The sequence below is a fragment of the Neopelma chrysocephalum genome, unplaced genomic scaffold, assembly GCF_003984885.1.
Source record: "Neopelma chrysocephalum unplaced genomic scaffold, ASM398488v2 Primary Assembly neopelma1_323, whole genome shotgun sequence".
Taxonomy (NCBI): domain Eukaryota; kingdom Metazoa; phylum Chordata; class Aves; order Passeriformes; family Pipridae; genus Neopelma; species Neopelma chrysocephalum.
The window spans coordinates 696,323-714,990 of NW_020897986.1; the positions used below are offsets into that span (position 1 = coordinate 696,323).

Here is an 18,668-nt window from a genome sequence, read left to right on the forward strand (position 1 = left end):
GATACCTTGCATTACATTATAGAAAACCCACCTTTTCTACTTTTTCTTCAGAGCACATCAGTCGAATTTGTTCATGACATTGATTATGGTAATATTTCTTCAGTGTGTTTTCTTTCAGTTTCTTTTCCATGTTGAGGTATTCTTTTCTGATTTCCTCACGGTTTGCAAACACATTTTTAAGGACTTCTTTGTATCTAGAACCAAAGGATAAGAATAAATAATTAATTACTTACTGAACACTTTTTATGGCCATCTCATTTAGAAGCAGAAATTTCAATTCCAAGTTAATAAAATAAAGAACTTAAGAGGAAATAAGCGAAGTCTGTTATACATGAACACTAAATAAAGTGACAATATATCAGAAAGGGTTTTAAGTATTTGAACTGAAAACGAGATGTGAAATTTTTAAGGGGTCACTTGAAATAAATCTTGCTGTATTTATGAAGATGACACTGGGATTTAAAAGAAAAGCACCTGAAACTTCTCACATAAGTCTTATCTGTACCTCCCAAAGACACTAAATAGCTATGTTCTCTACTTTTTATACCAATTTATTAAAACAGATCAGACCACTGCTGCCATAGACAAAAAAGGTCTTCAAAAAACCTGCCAGCTATCTCTTGAAAAAGGAAACCCAAGAAAGTCTTTAGTTGCTCACGTTCCCTGAAGTTGTTGTACAATTTTAATCACTAATGGACAACAAAAACCAGAACATGGACCATGTTTTAACTCATACCAGGCTAATAGCAGAGAAAACCCAAACTAGTAGATGGTACTCAAGGAGTTATTGAGTAACCAGTTATCTGTTTATCCCTACTCTGCAACACAAATCAGAATAACAAGGATAAGGAGAAAAACTGGAAGCATTGCCACGTTGCAACATAAAAGTTTCAGTGGTGGTACTTGTTCACTTCACTCCTGAGCACTGAAAATGCAACAGTACAGAACAGCCCAAAAGACACTGTAGTATATCTCAATAATGACCAACTTGTACACAAAGCATTTCATAACATCCTATGTTGTGAGAACTTTACATAAGAATAAAGACACAGTTTAACATGCAAATGTTCTAAAGACGTGCAACATTTGAGGTTGCTACAGCGTTTAGCATTGAAAACAAAAAAATTATAAAATTAGGTATTGTAAAAATGCTAAAAAATAACACAGGTAAAATGCCAGAGAAAGTTGAAGAGACATTCTTGCCATGTAACTGACTTCTTGACAGTATTTCAGAAGTAGCAATTCTATTTCACAGTCTAAAGTTTGAGTAACTGAGCCCTTTATTCTGGTGTTTTATTACTCTCCTTTTAAAAAGAAACAGAATTAAGAAAAGAATTCTTCTCCACAGTTTTAAAAATAAAGCAGTTTTCCTTAAGTGTCCAGAGAATGCTGTCATATCTAGGTAAAAACGCATATTAAAACAAAGAAGTATTATTTCTGTAAGGAGCCATCATAGGTTAATGGCTGGACTCTTATGAGCTTCGAGGTCTTTTCCAACCTAAAAGATCCTACAATAATGCAAGTCAGCTGCAGTGTATCAGAGTTCTTACCCTACACTTTTACTATCTGTACTACTATACTATCTATTGCACAACTGCTTGCAGAATTTTTGCCCTCCATAGTATCCATAGAAACACAGTTCCTCCCAGCTGCCTGGGAAACACAGCAATAAGTGAATCCAAGTGAATCCTCTCTCTGTTTCCCTCACAGTAAAAACTTGGGCATAATTTAGGAGAGGGTGCACATCCTGATTCTTATGCAGTCCTCATGAGGAACTATTACCAGTAAATGTGTACCTATAACCACTGGTGTCCCAAATATAGCATCAAGTATAGAAGCCTTTGCAAAGCTCCTGCCTTGAGCTGGATTTACTCTTTCAATAAGCACATTCTATTCTTATGGAGTTAGCTTTAGCCTCTCTTCTTCACTTGAAAAATCACAAAGATATCCTGTAGGCATATGCAGGGTATGAACCCTCTACACTGCCTTGTCTCAAAGTGCTCATGGACCTGCTGGTTGTAGTTCCAAAGCCAGCATCCACTGTCTGCCTCAACAGGCTTAAGACTTGAAGGGCTGGCAGACAACACGACTCCAAGCTTCAGACAGATGGAGAAGGAATGATTTCTGGGTTTGAAGAAGCAAGTGCAATACTCAGTGAGTCTCTTTCACATGACAGTGAAGCAAAAACCATGGGTAGTTGGATCGAAATACAAGCTCATGGATAAGACTCTCTTCCCTGCCCCAAACAAGAGGGAGAAGGCAGCACAATACCTTCAAAACCTGTAAGTGAATGTGGGAGAAATCAACTCATCACCCACACCAACAGTAGGATGAACCTGACAGGATATTCATGAGGAAGAACAGAATGAGATATTCACTTTATTTCTGATATCTAGAGGGAATGGGATAGGTCTACATGTCGCTCTATGGATATGCCATAACATTAAAATGCAAACATTCCCTGACCAACTAATCTTGGCATAGAATATGTCCAGCATTTTGAAAAGATATTTTAGAGACCTCGCCCTTGACTGACTCTTCCCACACACAAGGAATGAAATAAAGGGCAAATCACAGGAAATTAAATCAATCTTAAAGACATACAGTGCAAAAATATGCAGGGAAACTGTCAGAACTATCAACATGACTTAGAAGCCCACACTTATTTCGAAAATTAAATTTAAATAACCTGAATGAGAAGGTTTATTGAAACGCCTGGAATGCCAGTAAAATGAAGCATAGTTAGAGAACATTTTGCTTTTGAATGGGTTTTTACTTCACCTCAGCAGGTTTCCCAGGTTAAAAGCCAGCACATTCAAAGGGCCAATTAAAAAAAGTTAACTGAATCAACTTAGGGGAATAATTCTCAGAAATATGTGATGAGAGACGCAGAGACAGATCCAGAAAGACTTTTGCACCAACACTTAACTTTCTCATGGAATAGATTGACTTCTGCAACAAATTGATACCTCACATCTTAGTTTGTTACTTTTTGTGGGCTCTCTTGAGAGAAGATCAACAGGAATATCAAGAGGGGCGAGAGAGGTCGAGAAATATGAAAGCCACAGAAAATAAGGAATCTACAAACATACGTTAAACTCTTCGTGGAAAGAAGAGCTTCAAGGTTTTTGTCTCTCAAACCTTGCAGGAAAGATACTACTTGAAGTAGTGTCTGCCAACAGTAGCAAGAGCTGCTGTCATTTATGCAAACTCCATTCTGCCTACCCACAAACACAACCTGTTAAGCAGCTTTGCTGGAAGCCAGCATTCATATGCTCCTTCCTGTCACATCCCATCTCCTGCATCCCCCCCCTTTCGTTTGAAATCCACCACCAAGTTGCTCTAAAAAGAAGCAGCACATTATGCAGAGCCATACCTAGTCTAAGTAAAGCAATGTTAAAATGAGGAAACCAATACTGAAAAGAGCAAGTTTGTTTTACAAATGCGTTTACAAGTCGGGCAAGCTCCGTTTGGGAAGCAAGATTCAGACGCGATTCATTTACCTTTCTATTTCCACTTGCTGGTTGTTGGAAAGTTCTGCAGCATCACAGTTTTCAGGAATGCTTACTTGCTTTTCTTCGTATTCTCTCAGTTTCTCCTTCAACATTAGGATCTAAACCAAAAGAGGCACCTTTTAGTTGGCTTATAGTTTTTTTTTGGTTTTTTTCAAACCTATCATTCTGTGCTGATATGTTGAACAGTTAGGTAATATTCCTCTCAGAAGATAAAATTTTCCTACTTTAAAATACTATATGGGAGAATTAGAACAATACTGCCTTTAAGGCTGAATCCTATATACTTTTTTTTGTATGCAGAGTTAATCTTTCATACTTTTAAACAACAGATTTTTTTTTACATACCTCTTTCTTTTGTTCGTTGCAAATTTTAACATACTGGCTTATGTGACTGTCCAAACTAACAACATTGCTCTTCAGCTGTAAAGAAATAAGTTAGAATTTAAGGTGGCTCCTTCATGTTTTCATGCATAATAAATAAACTGAGTATAATTACTACATAGTTAGACATGCACTGTATTAGGAGGAAAGGGATGAATACAATCCTGACTTGCACAACAAAAATATGACTCTCAGCTTTTGCTGTCATCTGTTGCACACCCATGGCCAGGTAATTTTGCTCAACAGAACAATAAAAAGTTATTACATTTACATTTTGCATTTATTCAGACTAGTTTGACCATTTAACGTGTATCTTGTAGATTTTACTATAAAAACTATCTTTAATTATGCAACAAATGGAAACTACAGTGAACCCCATATTACATAAAAGCAATTAGGAGCTGCAATAAAAAAGATTATGAAAAAAATCAAAACAATAGAGATCAGAAGACAGGACATTCTGGTGGCTTTTGCTTTATCAATATAATTAATATAATCTCATTGTCAATATAATCTCATTGAACTTCTTGGCTTCAGCTGAATTCTACTTGTAACAAACCTGGACTGGCTCTTGCACAACTGGTCAGACACATCTTTAATATACTTTACAGTTCTTCAAGAAAGTAATAAGAAGATACTGAAAACAGATGTGAATTCTACCAGTTGAGGATTATTCCTAAATCTCATGCTCACTAAACAAACTATTTCAAACTGGCAACATCTTATTAATGAAGCTATGCTGCTTTTAGGCCAGATTTAGATGTAGTAGATACAGACTAGATACTGTCACTCATATAAGGAAGAGGTGTCTGTAAGAAGGAAGGGATAACTGAACAAAACTGAGACCAAAGTAAAGGAAAACATAACATTCCAAAAGAAATAATTCTCCTTCTCTTAATACTGTATTATTATACTTCGACAAGAGATCGATAAATACAAATATACTCACAGAAGACTTGATATCCTTGGCTCGGTTTGCATACCTCAGAGTGTTATAAGTGTCATCATAGAACAAGGAGGATGGACTGACAGCAGCTATCATCACTGTGCGGCAGTTTCCTCCCAGAGAATCTTTCAGCAGGCGAGTGAGTTTGCTGTTCCGATAAGGAATGTGCTTCTTGCGCTGAAAATAGTTGTTTTTATGGATTAGTCAACTGTACTTGAAATAAAAGTCCACTCAGAATTTCAACAATGCCACAAGACATGACAGTCATGAAACTTTTCTTTGACCTAAATAATTTTTCCTAAAGTTACCCACACCTCTCAAACAGTTTAAGTCTCTTGAAGTTGTTTAATACCTTTACAACATGTGTATTAGCTAGGCTGCTTTCTGATGGCTGGATACATAACTATTATTTTTGTCATGGAAAGGCAAGACACATTAAACTACTTTCAGTTCACTTTGGGAAGGACCTCTAAGATCCCTCTAGTTCAATCCCTCTGCTCAAGCAGGGGCAGCTAGAGCAAGATGCCAAGGACTATGCCCAGCTGGGTTTTCATTATCTCCAAGGATGGAGATTCCACAACCTTTCCAGGCAACCCAACTCAGCCGTGTGAAGCTTTTTTTCAAGTACATCTACAAACTTTTTGTCTCATTTGCCCCATGGTGCCAAGTTAGGTCACTAGGAACCCAATCCTGCACCAAATAAATCAATGTGAAGAATCTTCCTTATGCCCATGGTACAGATTTTAAACTCCTCCTTCCACTCCAACAAGATGGTGATGAGAATGTGCAGCACCAGGAAGGGAAATAAAAGCTCTGATCCTTTTCTCCTGGCATATCTGAAGGGGGAATTTGCTAGTTGCCCAGAAGGACAAACAGAGTGTCATGGTAGACAATGGTCTTGACTTATGCAAAAGTTCAGGAGGTTTTGTCATTATCCCACACAACTGTACCCCCTCCTTCCCTTGAGCTGGTGAGCCAGATCAGAAGACTGCTTTGAGCAAGGTGTGTGTGTGTACACATATGTAAGATCAAAAAAGAACAACTAGGAATAGGTGCTGTTTTATCCTACAAAAGCCTCTTCCCCTGAGATTAAAGATTATTTGTAAGGTTATTCATCTACTCATACAAGCTTCTCTACATATGTTTGATTTTGAAAAAGGTAGCAAGAAAAGCAATTACATTCATCTTTGACACTATCCTTAGGTAGCTGCATATTATTTTTGAGAACTCTTTCTCATTGGGATTGTCTTTCAGCTATCAAAGAAATGATGGTGGAAACCCTTAAAACAATCTTAAAGGATTAGGGAGTAGCATCAACAATGTAATTCCCATTACTCAACCAGTTTAGCATTTTTTAAAAAAAATTCAGAACACTAGGAGGTGAAGACTGCATGGGAAAGCAGCACATACAAACCTTGGGATCTGCCAGTGCATTAATGACATTTCCAAGAGCGAGCAGGGAGCGGTTAATGTTTGTTCCTTCTACAAAACGAGCCCCCCTGGCATTTGTTGCACTGGCACGTTCAGATCCTGCCAGGTCAATGAGGGACATTTTGGCCACACGAACATTTTGATTAATACTGGCTGTTTTATCTTGCTGCCGTAGGTAAATCTACAATTAAGAAAAAAAAAAAAAGAAAATAAAAAGTAGCCACTTAGCAGTTGAAGTTACACAATAAAATTAACAACTGTTCTCAGAAATTCTTATTGGAATCCTTCTCGAAATCCAAGGTAAACCTTTTTGTAAATATCTAACACCAACAGGCAGCTTGGCCTAATGGAAAAGAGCAAACCCATTTCTGACACCTCTGAAACTCACTTGTGCCAGGTATAAGTAAGGAAAAGGAAGCAGACTGTAGTGGAGTTAAATTTCTGCATAGCAGCCTATGTGGTGCTGTCACTCCTGTGCCCCAGCCAGTGCTGGTGACACACTGGGGATCAGCTGCTGCTGGACAGGGGCTGTGTGGTCCTCAAGGCAGTCAGCAAGAGGTTGCAAGAAAACAGCTGACCCCAACTGATTGGAAGTTTCTCTGAAGTAGCCCTTGCTGAGCACCAATCTGATGGTGGCAAGTGATTGTTCCCTTCCCTACTCCCCCTTAGTTAAGTGAACCACAAGGTTCACAACCCCCTCGCTTTTGCACTTCTGATTCTCTCCCCCATCCTGCTGCAGAGGATTAAGTGACCAACTGGCCCTGGGCTTACAACAGCAGTGAAGATTAGTGAGGTTTTTTTTTTACTCTTTAGGGGGAAAAATTAATTTCACAGCTAAAATAGCTCTTGATTCTTCATCAGTTAAGATGTATATCACACTACTGTGCTTTAAATTGAAAGAGGTGTTCATTTTTTAAATGCACATTTGGGAGTATGCAATAAAGACATGGATAGGAATAAACCAGGAAAAAGGCTGGATTTTCAGGGACTTAGACTTAATTGTATCTACTGTAAATAGGAAACAACACTTATTTACTGCTGTGAAAACACACTCCAAGATCTTTTGGAATGTGGTGCCTGCTGAGGCCACTTGTTCCCCCTCATCCCATTATTCCTGAAATTTTCAGGAAAATTTTTCACAGGACAGGAGATGTATGAGGAACTAAACACTTTTGCTTCCTTCTGCTGGTGAAGGTATTCTTTCCTCAGGTTTATAAGGAAGTAGGCACAGCACGGTTATACAGTCAGTAAGGAGAATTAAAGTTATCCTTAGATGGCTTTTACTTTTCCAGAATTCTCTATAAATTTTCCCTTCTTTTGTGTTGAGTGCCTTGCCATTTGTTAATAAGGCTATGGGTTACTGACCCTTTCATGAACAGACTTTTAGACAGTCAATTAGGAAAGAGCTGCCATGCATGAGGCAATAAAGACAATATCTCACTAGTTCTGTAACTTTAAGCTTTGTGCATGAGAAATGAAGTCTTCACAGCACTTTGTAACAGGGAAAAATTTGACAAGTATTCTGAGTGAATCAAACACTTATGACTTGCCATGATATGTATCTATTCCAAATAGATATATTTCTATATCAAACAGTACAACTAAGTTCAGTTGTACTATTTCTAGTACAATAGACAAAAAGAATCCAACCTCAGACTGGGAACACTCAATCAGAACAACCCAGTAACTATCATTAGTGAAGCAGGGAAAGCTGGAGTGACAGCCAAACTATGTTGTATGATTCAAGCTTTTGTAAAAATTCAAAAGATACAGGAAATGCCCCAAAGCAGAAACTTTTCTATTTCTTTGTCAGTCAGCAGAACACTTTCAATAGAACAGTGTGGCAATTTGGATTTTACTTTCAGATGCAGTAATTGCCTGACCTAGATAGATATTTCAAACCAAAGACAGATGGTACGGGAAGGCAAAACTTGCATCTCTAAAATCAGCTCAGAACGTCCTGGGCTAAGACTTTTATCAATTTCTGAGTGAGTTTCAGACAACATCCTGCTCCAATAAAGTTAAGAAGCAAAGCCAAAGCCAGAGTAAAAGATAACATATCTCTACAGATATGTCTACAAACAAACAGCTCTTAAAATAATAGAAAAAAGTTCAGTCGAGACAGCACCGGGGATTTCTCAACACTTACATCTCTGGAACCAAAGACACAAATCTGTTATGCAGAACGTCACAGATGTGTGGAAATACATGAGAAACTGAAGTGATTTATGTAATTGCTTGCCACTTCTAGAAGTGTACTGAGGAGAATGCAAAGCCTGCCAGATCATACAATCCAGAGCTTTTTTCCTGAGTCAAGGTGAGGGAGATAAGACACCCCAGCCCAGCAAGTAAACAAACAGAAATCAGCAGTTCACTCTGATCTCTCTGTTGCACTGTACCTGGTGCCTTTTTAAAGGCAGAACACACACACAACAATGAACAACTTCTCAACCTGAACAACTTCAGAAGTAGTCTTGGTATGATCATGTACAGGGTACAACCACAGGCAAGACCTCAGGGGAAATTAAAAACAGGGAGGGCAATTTCAAACAGAAGTTTAAGGTATATAAGAAAACATAGAAGCTTTTAGAGTGGCAGTGACTTTTGCTGTGTTACATATTTAGAAGTTTCTCTAAAGAAATCCCAAAACTTTTGGCTACTTTTATTAAGCATTGTCAAAGTCTGCAGATACAGTTAAGAACTGCCCAACAGTTGAATGCTGTAATGCAAGGACCAGAACCAAACTCAATATTTTTCAACCCAGAGGGGCATCATACAAATAATTCAAGATACTGCTTTGCAGTAGGTGACAACAAACAGAAAAGAAAAGAAAATACATTTTAGTTAATGGGACTAGTTTTTAAATATCAGAGGTTGTATTTAAGGAGGAGTCAGGGGGTAGCACACAGCAATAATCTTGGGAGAAGTCGTAAGTTCTAGTGGACAACTCATCCAAAACTCATTTGTGGAAACTAAGAATCATCATTTCATTTTTTAAAACTTGGTACATACCAGAACATTAAGAAATGACTTTAGTGTGAAAATTAACATTAACCAAAATAAGTAGAGTAGGAAAGGACTACTTGAGATTCTCAGTTTATAGTCAGACATGTAACCTCATTCTGTAAATTATGCTGAGCAACATAATGAAACCAGAAACCAACAAAAAAACCACCAATAACTTTCAGTTTATAAGATTACAATATGGAAGTATATTCCAAGCTCAAAATCATCATTTTTCAGAAGAGATATTTCTTCTAAGGTATATAGGTTAAGAAGTCATAAATATATATTATATATATAATTAGTTCAAACTATTAGAATTAGAGACCTTTTCATTGAATTCATTTTTTCAAATATAAACACTATGATCCTTTACATACTTCTAAGGAATAAGGAGTCAACAAGAAAACTGGAAAACTTCAATCCCCTCTCACCCAAACGAAGGTTCAACACAGTTTAAAAATAAAAGCTTCCAGTGTATCCAACTTTAAACAAAACCTGCAACTCACAGTAATGACCACTGTGCTGTGGTCTGCTGTGTTATCTTACCTGAAAGACAGCATGGGACCGGGAAGAGGAGGCATTCACATCTGTGGGATGCTGAGTTCTATTTTTATTTCCATAATCCAACATCTGAAGGATTTCCTCTGCTGATTTAGGCTTTAATAGTAGAGAACAAGATAAATACACTTTTTTTCCTTTTCCATCAACTATAGGAGATTCTACAATACATTAACATTCACCTTCAAAAAAAGAAAGGAACTTAACGTTTTAGCTACCTAGAAATAAGAGAAATTTCCTGGTTTGAAATTGAGGCATTTCAAACAAATATTCTCTGTTAAAAAGCAGTCATGTATGAAAAGCACTTAACTGCAGAAATTTAGATCAGAGAATATTTTTAGTAAAGAATTTAAACAAATCTGAAAAGGTCCTCCATAGAAGAAGCCTCATTTAAGAATGCCTGACTTAATTCTTCTTGTACTAATGCATTAAACAGTGATATACTAATTTCTTTGGCCCCCTCACAAGACTCGAGGTTTTGGAAGCATGATGTTCACAGAGCAAGTCAAACTAAGAACACTGTTTCCTGTCAATTCATTCCATGAACACAAAATCTGGAAGCCACATAGCATGTAACATACACTAAAAGGCTACCAAAAAAAAAAAAAATAGGTCCACAAGAATTGACTATCAGATTGCAAAACTGACTTGGCCTTCATTGCCATCTTGGAGGGTTCTACATCAATGTGAAGTCTCAGGGTTGTTTCTGCTTTTATAATAACCACGTTTGAAAAGTTTCATGTTAAACTACTTTTCCAGGCCAGCATAGCAATTCTTTGGCAAAGATGCCAAGACGTTTTAGCTGAGAAACAAATCTGCCAAAACCTGCTGGATGACAATGAGGACTGAATGCTTTATTTATTTGCATTCAATAATGTTAGCAGTTTATTCCACGACGTGCTTTTGAACTAATCAGTTAAGACTGCAAGTTACTGGGCAGAAAAAAGCCCACTAGGAAATTACCAAGTTCCATACAACTCTCACAGAACTATGGGACCTTTCTCAAATTTCTCAAGCACATTGTGAGTTTCCACATGTACTTACATACCTGATGTAATGTCAGACCTTGAACTATCACCCCTTGCTGGGCATCTTCACGAACAGCCAGAGGTCCAGAGCCGACCAGCAGGTCACGGATCTGTTCATTGTAAATCTTTGAAAGGGAATTTCAAGTATTTTATTAAAACCATCCTCCCTTACTTGACTGAATTAAACTTAAATAAACAGAAATCACTCGTCTTTTTTAGTATTTCTTTAAGGCAAAGTAACAAATTCACACTGTAGGGTTTTTTTCCAAATAGCTTTACCATACTGAACTTAAAATATTCAATGTACATGATTTCTTTTAAGCCATTAAGGTGTGTCATTTTTTCTAGTAAATAACTTTTTTCCTTGTTAAAAAAAAGAACTTTTTTTTAACAAAAAAAAAAAGTTTTTGCAAGAAGCATGAGTCCAAAGCATTTATTTTTCTTTTTTCCCCTCTCCTTCTCCCCCTCCCAAACACCAACTATTCTTCCATTAAGAATTTGAGGGAGCTAGAAGATAACAATTTCACCACTACTACTACTCAACAGCAGTGCCAAGACATTGACTTGTAAAAACAGAACACCACTTTGTTGTGTAATTTCACAGTGCTTATAGGAGGTTGTTGTGAAGTCCTGAGATATAACCCTGGTATTTTCTTGTACACATCAACAGATATTCAGAGGGATGTAATAGATCAGCAAGACAAAAATCACGAGAATGTTCAGTGAATATATTAGAAGTGATTGTTCTTTTTGGGCAGCCTTCTGTAACATAGTGACAGTTGCCTTTGAGCAGCAAATTTGGCAGAGGACAGTTCAGTTCCACTCCTGTAAGGATGCATTTTGTCAAGCCCCAGAAAGGACCAGGGAAAGGCAAAACCAGCTTGTCTTTATGTGTTAAATATGAATTATTAAAAGCAACAATAGCAAATGCAGGAACTCACCTCTAAATAAGAGACAGCAACATCACATATTTTGTCTTCTTTTATTTGATCCATGCGGTCATAAAGTGTCATCATGGTTAAATACATCACTCCAGGATCTTCAGGAGAACCTAACATGGTATGAGTCTTTCCAGCTCCTGTTGCACCATATGCAAGCACTGAATTTACACAAAAAAACCCAAAGCAAGAATATGCAATTTATACCAGTAGGCTAAGCAGAAACACATAAGTCAAATGAACATTGACAGACCTGTCATTCTGAACAGCTGTTTTCATAAACCGATCAAGTTTCTTACTTAGACTTTACCTTTTACAGCTGTAATCAGAGAGCTATTTCAAAGTAACATTTTTGAATTTTCAGTTAAAAATTTACATGAAAATATTATTGACTTACTCTCATAACCCTACACCATCAACTTATTGCTAAAAGACACTTAACTTCCTCATCACATTCCATTTGCCAATTAAAAAAGCCCAAGCTCTTAAAGAGTTCATAAAGCAGGCTACCATATTCAGTGACACAACTGCTTCTGCTTGAGTAACTCCAGAGGAGTTATTATGCCATTAGCACACATATTTTAGATAAAATTCTGAAGTCTTATATAACCCTAACACAAATTTACTTTCGAAATAGTAGAGCTATCCTAACTTCCATATGCTAAAAAGCCAGCCTCTCATACATATGAATTAAAACACAGGGCTTTATTTCTATCTCAGGCTTTTTTTAATGCCCCTACAGCAGCTACATACAATGGTAGAAACTTTGAAGTTTTTTAATTAAAGAAAATAAATAGCCAAGTTACCTGTGCAGTTATATCCATTTAAGAAGCCATCAATCAGAGTTTTGGTAGTATGCTCAAAAACTTCCAACTGGGATGACATTTCATCAAAAATAGCATCAAACATAAATTTCAGATCTTTCCTTTGTCTTTTGTTAATATCCCTATGGGTCAGTCTCTTCCCGTTAAAGAAGCTAACTTCTTCCTCCTTTGGATCAAAGACCAACACATGCTGGTCAATAACATGGACAACCCTGCTAAAGTTGTCCTGTTTTTCCTTTTGGGTCTCCGGACGGACACGGACCACCACTTTCACGTGATTGCAAACATCTTCTTCCTTAACGGGAGTCATCCCCTCTGGCCCCCAGCTTCGCTCCCAAGACTCTTTCAGGTCGCACAGCTGAATCTCCTCTGCAGTTGACAATACAGAGTGAAAGGCATTATATTTCGGATGAAACCTTTCAGGTGTTCACACTTTCGATAAGGACTAACACCCGGCATCTCTGCTGGATCCACCCATCGCTTGCCAGTTAGCTACAATGTAGTGCGACTTTGGGAAGCGCTGTAACTGGCCTGAAAAGATGACTTAATCCAGCGCAGCTTTAACAAACCCAGCTAGCACTTCCCCAGTAAATTCCTAAGTTTATTTTCACAATTCAAACTACTAAATAACCTACTGGCTGTCCTTTGTGTCAGAGCAAGCTTGAAGATGAGCTTCCAGGTTCCTGTAGACTAATGCGGGTATTTTTCTTGTCCTTCAGCAGAAGGCAGAGCAGCCGCCTATGCTGCTTTCCCTGGGTTATTGATTTACTCACGTTGCGCGTGGGTTTAAAGGGAGTTACAGCGGGATTTACGTTAACGTAACTCGCATGGGATACAGCGACCGATAACAACCCGGAATTTCCTTTAAATGGCCCATCCTCGCTTGCTCGTTCCCCTAAGAGCGACCTGCACGCTCAAGGCTCTCGACGACGCTTTTGCCGCTTCAGGGCGAGCTCAGCTGAGCCACAACCGAGACACGGCCACGGAGCAAGGGAACACCTGGGGCAGGGAAGCGGGGGGGCTCCCCTCCGTACCCCACCGCACACACTCCTGCTCGGGGCACGCCGCCGGGATCGGCGCCGCGGCGAGACAATGCTCAGCGCCCGCCCCGGGACTCACCTCCGGGCCGTGCCCGCCCCCGCCACTCGCCCCCCCGGGCCGTGTCCGCCCCCGCCACTCGCCCCCCCGGGCAGCGCCTATCCCCAGGACTCACCCCCGGACCGTGTCCACATCCAGTCTTAGTCCTCGAACCGTGTCCATCCCCAGCCTCACCCCCCGGCCCCTGTCCGCCCGCTCTCTCACCCCCCGGCCCGTGCCCATCCCCGCCACTCACCCCCGGGACCGCTGCCCGCCTCCGGCCCGCGCCCATTCCCGGTCTCACCCCCGGACCGCGCCTACCCCCGGGACTGGCCCCCGGACCCGCTCTCACCTCCGCGGCCGCCGCAACCGCCGCGCCCCGGCCGCCCAATTCAAACACAAGCAGGCCGCCCTCCGCGCCTCCTCATTGGCCGCCTGCCCCCGTGACGTCAGCGGAGCGACGGCGCTCGCGGTAAGTGCGCGGGGCCGGGCTCGGCGCGTGCCCCGCGGCCCGTGGGGAGCGGGTCGGGCGAGCGGGGACAGCGCCGGGGCCGCCAAGGGGGCCACCAACGGGCGAAGGGCTCTCGCTCCGCGCGTCACGCTGGCCCGGCCCGGGCGGGGAGCGGGGGAACAGCCTTCGGCCGCGGAGCTGGCGTGGGCCGGGCTGCGGGCTGCTGACGCTTTCCGGCCGCCTCTGCCTTCACCTTCTGGCTCAATGCGAGCCCCGCTCTGCCTCCGGTTGCGCCCGAGTGCCGCTTTAGACCGTAATAAAGTGCGCTCTCTGCTCGCTTCTACGAGACAAAATACCTGTGGTCTGATAGAATAGGGTTGGCTGTAGGCAGAGTGTGTCCCCGGCGAGACCAGGCTGGGCTCGCACCCGCGGGGGTCGGTGTGAGGAGGAGGAGGAGGATGGTGGCGCGCACCTGTCCTGCTTTAACCAAGCCCCGGCAGGTGCTCGCTGCCCCACCCGCGGGATCGGGGAGGGCGGGGGAAGGGTAAAAACCGGAAAACTCGTGGGTTGGGATAAAGGCGGTTTGATGGGGAAGGAGAAAGCTGCGCACACAAGCAAAGCAACGCGAGGAATCAGTTCACCAAGGGCAGGCGGGTGCTCAGCCCTCTCCAGGAGAGCAGCGCCCCTTCACGCGCGACAGTGACTTGAGAAGACAAACCATCACTTCAAACCTCCTTCTCCCCCTGCACTGTATAAATTCAGCGTGATGTCATATGGTCCGGAATATCCCCTTGGCCAGTTTGGGTCATCTGCACCAGCTGTGTGTCCTCCCCGCTGTGTTCAGCACAAATCCAAAGCACAGCCCCACGTGAAGAAAGTTAACTATGCCCCAGCCAAAACCAGCACAGCATCCCATGGTGATGTGTGTGTTTGCTGTAGGGGCGCTGTGTTTTGTTGTAAAACCTCAGTTCTGGGTGTCTGTGCACTAAAGAATTTAAGGTAGGTGGAAATATTACCCAGCTGAGCCTTAAATTATTGAGAGAATAACTTTCCAGAGATGATTACTCAGCACGTTCTTATCTATGCAGGCAAGATATCTGAGGCCTCTGGCAAGGTAAATCCAAGCAAAACACATAATAAAAATTTGAAAGTGAAGATAATCTACTGGTTGCTTGAATATGCTTGATTAGTAAATAGCATTGAAAATTCTGGAAACATATTTTGCTGACATGACATATCTATAAAACTACCCATCTTGGAATGTGTATTGATTGCTTTACTTACAGCGGTTCTACTTTGTTTTTTAAACAGATACACTGTTTCAAGTATTTGTTTCAAAGTAATTCCCAGCACCTACTGTTCTTCTAGGTTGATCAACTCCAAAATGTTATCTCGGTATCTCTGCCAAGTTTACAAATGTTTGTTTCTGCATGGCTTAAAGTTGAATTCGGTAAGCGTGGCTAGTTTGGCCAGAAGGATCCATACTTCATCAAAAAAGCTTTCTGACTGTGAGTTAAAGGAACAAACCGTCCAGAAATGCGAAACTGAAGAGTTGCCTCAAAGTACGGAAAACAGTAACTTTGGAAGATTGCATATACCAGTGATGCTGGAGGAGGTTCTGAGTTGTTTATCCCCCCAGCCAGGTCAGGTGAGTTAAATGATTAATTAATGTTTGTGATTCACTAACAGTCCAGCAGAAAAATTTGCACAGCGTAGGCATAACTTTTGTTTAGAGGAATAAAGGGGTGCTCTTTAAGGATCAATTACATCTTTTAAAGGTTCTAAATTGTTTTGCAATTCAAATTAAGACTCTGCATTCAAACTAATAAAATTCTGGTATCTGTATGCCTGAATACCCAAATAAGCAGTATTTGTCAAAACTGTTGTGTTTGGATACTCTCTTGCTTTTGTGCTTGTCTTTCTTAATTGCACATGTCTTCCTAGAGTCATGTTCATTACTCATAGTAGTGGGGAATTCTCATGGATGGTTGTGCCATGAGCTTGTGTAAAGCTCTCTTCCTCTTGTACAAGAGGTAGTATGTGGGTTTTAAAAATCATCCTCCTTGTCCCTTGTTCTGAGATAGTTATTTCCATGGTTGGAGGTGTTTCCTTAGGGAATGCTTGCACTGCATGAGGAGCACTGTAGAGGTGCTGTAGTTATAAAATGGCTGTATGGTACCAGAAATGGTTTCGCCTCGTTACTGTGGAACTTTTACAAGCTGTCTCATTTGGGTATGGTACTGTGAGTAGTTTGCTTTTGGTATCTGGGTTAGCTCAAGTCTCTATGCTGCTATTTTGATATATTTACACTGCATGCAGTCTAGGTGTGTTGTTACATGCTTCCTTGAGAAAAATGACAAAGTGAAATGTATTTTTTTTGTCTGAGTCATCTTAAATACAATGTTAAGTTGAAAGGATTTCTTATACAATGTAAATGCTTAAATAATTTTCACATTTCGGATGCTTTCATCTGTGATATTAGTGCTTTTGTTAGCTTCATAGGATCTTACTGACTTAGGCTTATCAATGTGTAGTTTTACCACAAAGACTGAAACAATACATAAATAAGTAGAAGGTTTAAAGAGAGTGTATGTTCTTGTTTTCATTTGAAAACAGCCTCGTCCAACAGTGGCGAAGTGATATAGCAATTTTGAGATGGATTCAGTGATCAAAAATTTGCAGTCAAGTCTTGTTGTGTTGCCTTGTATTTTAAGTGTTTGAAGAAGCAGTGAGAATGCAAATAGTGCACACACACATTAGCATACAAATTGCTCTTGCATGTGTCCTACTGTTGAAGATACCTAAATCAGTCAAATTCATAAAGAACTTCAAGTTTAGATTTCTATGTCAGAGCTATGGTGAAATTTTCACACATTAAATGAACATGGAAACTGTGACACTGTATGTAAAGTATTTTTTCCAGTTTTGTAAGTAAGAGGCTGATGAAGTGACTGTTCATTAAACTGTCTTTGATATAAAAAAACCCCCAAATAACTTTCTTGGCAACAATACTTGCAAAAGAAACTATTTGAGGTTATAAACTATGGAGAGTAACTATTATTGCCCCTGAAGAGTTTTTGGTAATTTAAATATTTATGAATGTAAAATAGTTTATTATTGGGGTGGGATTTTTTCAGGTCTGTGTACCCATGGCTTTGCAGATTTCTAAGCTAGTAGTGAACAACTAATGACTGCTGTGAAAGAGTCCAAGTGTGTTTACCTCAAACAGAAGCATTTATAATACTGCTAACCTGTTCAGAATAAAGGAAACTGGAAACTGTTCAGCACTATTTTTCTTTTTATATATATATTTTCAGCACTTTCTGCAAAAGAATGCAATGTGTCAACTGAATTTTGCTGGAATAAGTGAAATTTTGAACACAGATTGAGACAGTTTCTCACTGACGTGAGTGATGGTAACCAGTTGGTATTAATATGGATCTCAACTGGGACTGTCGTATAAATTTACATTTTTAACGTTATAGTCATGACAGGGAAGTCCATAAACACTTTATTGTGGGTGGGGAAGGAAATGCTCTGATCTTGAATTTAGTTTTTCTGCTTTCTTCTCTCCTACACGCATAAAAACTTCCTTTACTCATCTTTGACACAGTTATATTCTTTGTTATAAAATAGCTGATTTGGGCCTCTATTTCTTGTTAGGTCCTAATACAAGAAGTTGCCAATACAAAGAAAATCTAATTAGAAAGATGATGTTCTCCCTATAGTTATGGTCAGTGAATGGGGTTTTCATTTTACTTATGGAGGTTCTTAAGAAAATAAATGTTACTTAAGAGTGAGTCACAGCTGAGATAAAGATGTTAGTACCCTCCTACTGAATATTCTTGTTGACTGTCTCCTTTGGGGAGTCTGTTTGTCAGGAGTTTTAGCAATAATATTTCCACTTATCTCTGAATCTTCTTTTATTGCCTTGTTTCACAAAGTCCCTGTAGTAGTCCTGTCTTTAAAGCAAAGGCTACAAATTAGTTTTTACCGATCTACCTCACTTCTCAATGAAAAGTCTGTTGCAGTAAATCCACATGCAAGTAATTTCCTCTTTAAATTTACTGTATTGATTAAACTACATTTTAATCTTTTCAGTCCAATGGTGTTCTTTGCAAATACCCAACCGATGTTTTTGCAGCTCTCTGGGCAGTTGTGTTTTCTCTGTTCTCTTAAAGAACCAGGCATATTTTCAGAATCAGTGTCTTTAGACATCCAGAGGCATGTTTTCCCAGTTTTCACCCTACTTTTTCCCGTTTTTTTTTCTTTTCCATAGTCACTGGCATTTTAACTAGACATGTGGATCTCTTCCACATATTATGGCTATAGTGATACCTAAAAGAGTTTCATCAGCAGTGACTTCTAGTATGAATGCTAGAGGCTGAAACTCTGAAATTTTAACTATTCTTAGGAGGACCTTAAAGGTTCTTATGAGTTGCAAAGCTGTAGGAAATGACAGTGCTCCAGCACAACAAACACTTCTATGTGTAATATTTAAACTCCAACTAGA

The 18,668-nt window shown here is 39.9% G+C and overlaps 2 protein-coding genes across 6 annotated transcripts in view; one reads left to right on the top strand and one right to left on the bottom strand.

The window, feature by feature from the left end:
- The window catches only part of KIF18A (kinesin family member 18A), a 31,692-nt gene extending 17,540 nt beyond the window's left edge, over positions 1–14,152 (bottom strand). The window contains exons 1-10 of one of the 3 annotated variants that reach the window (XM_027705294.1): positions 14,057–14,152; positions 12,610–12,996; positions 11,807–11,964; positions 10,886–10,990; positions 9,826–9,936; positions 6,257–6,454; positions 4,846–5,019; positions 3,861–3,935; positions 3,504–3,613; positions 32–194 (exon numbers count right to left, since the gene is read on the bottom strand). In XM_027705294.1, coding sequence (XP_027561095.1) covers positions 32–194; positions 3,504–3,613; positions 3,861–3,935; positions 4,846–5,019; positions 6,257–6,454; positions 9,826–9,936; positions 10,886–10,990; positions 11,807–11,964; positions 12,610–12,937 — 1,422 coding nt within the window. In that variant the 5' untranslated portion in view covers positions 12,938–12,996; positions 14,057–14,152. Of the gene's footprint in view, positions 1–31; positions 195–3,503; positions 3,614–3,860; positions 3,936–4,845; positions 5,020–6,256; positions 6,455–9,825; positions 9,937–10,885; positions 10,991–11,806; positions 11,965–12,609; positions 12,997–13,960 lie in introns of all 3 variants that reach the window. The other 2 variants (XM_027705295.1, XM_027705296.1) reach the window with 2 other exon arrangements.
- METTL15 (methyltransferase like 15) overlaps positions 14,091–18,668 on the top strand; it is a 90,938-nt gene continuing 86,360 nt past the window's right edge. The window contains exons 1-2 of one of the 3 annotated variants that reach the window (XM_027705300.1): positions 14,091–14,176; positions 15,524–15,803. In XM_027705300.1, coding sequence (XP_027561101.1) covers positions 15,540–15,803 — 264 coding nt within the window. In that variant the 5' untranslated portion in view covers positions 14,091–14,176; positions 15,524–15,539. The other 2 variants (XM_027705299.1, XM_027705298.1) reach the window with 2 other exon arrangements.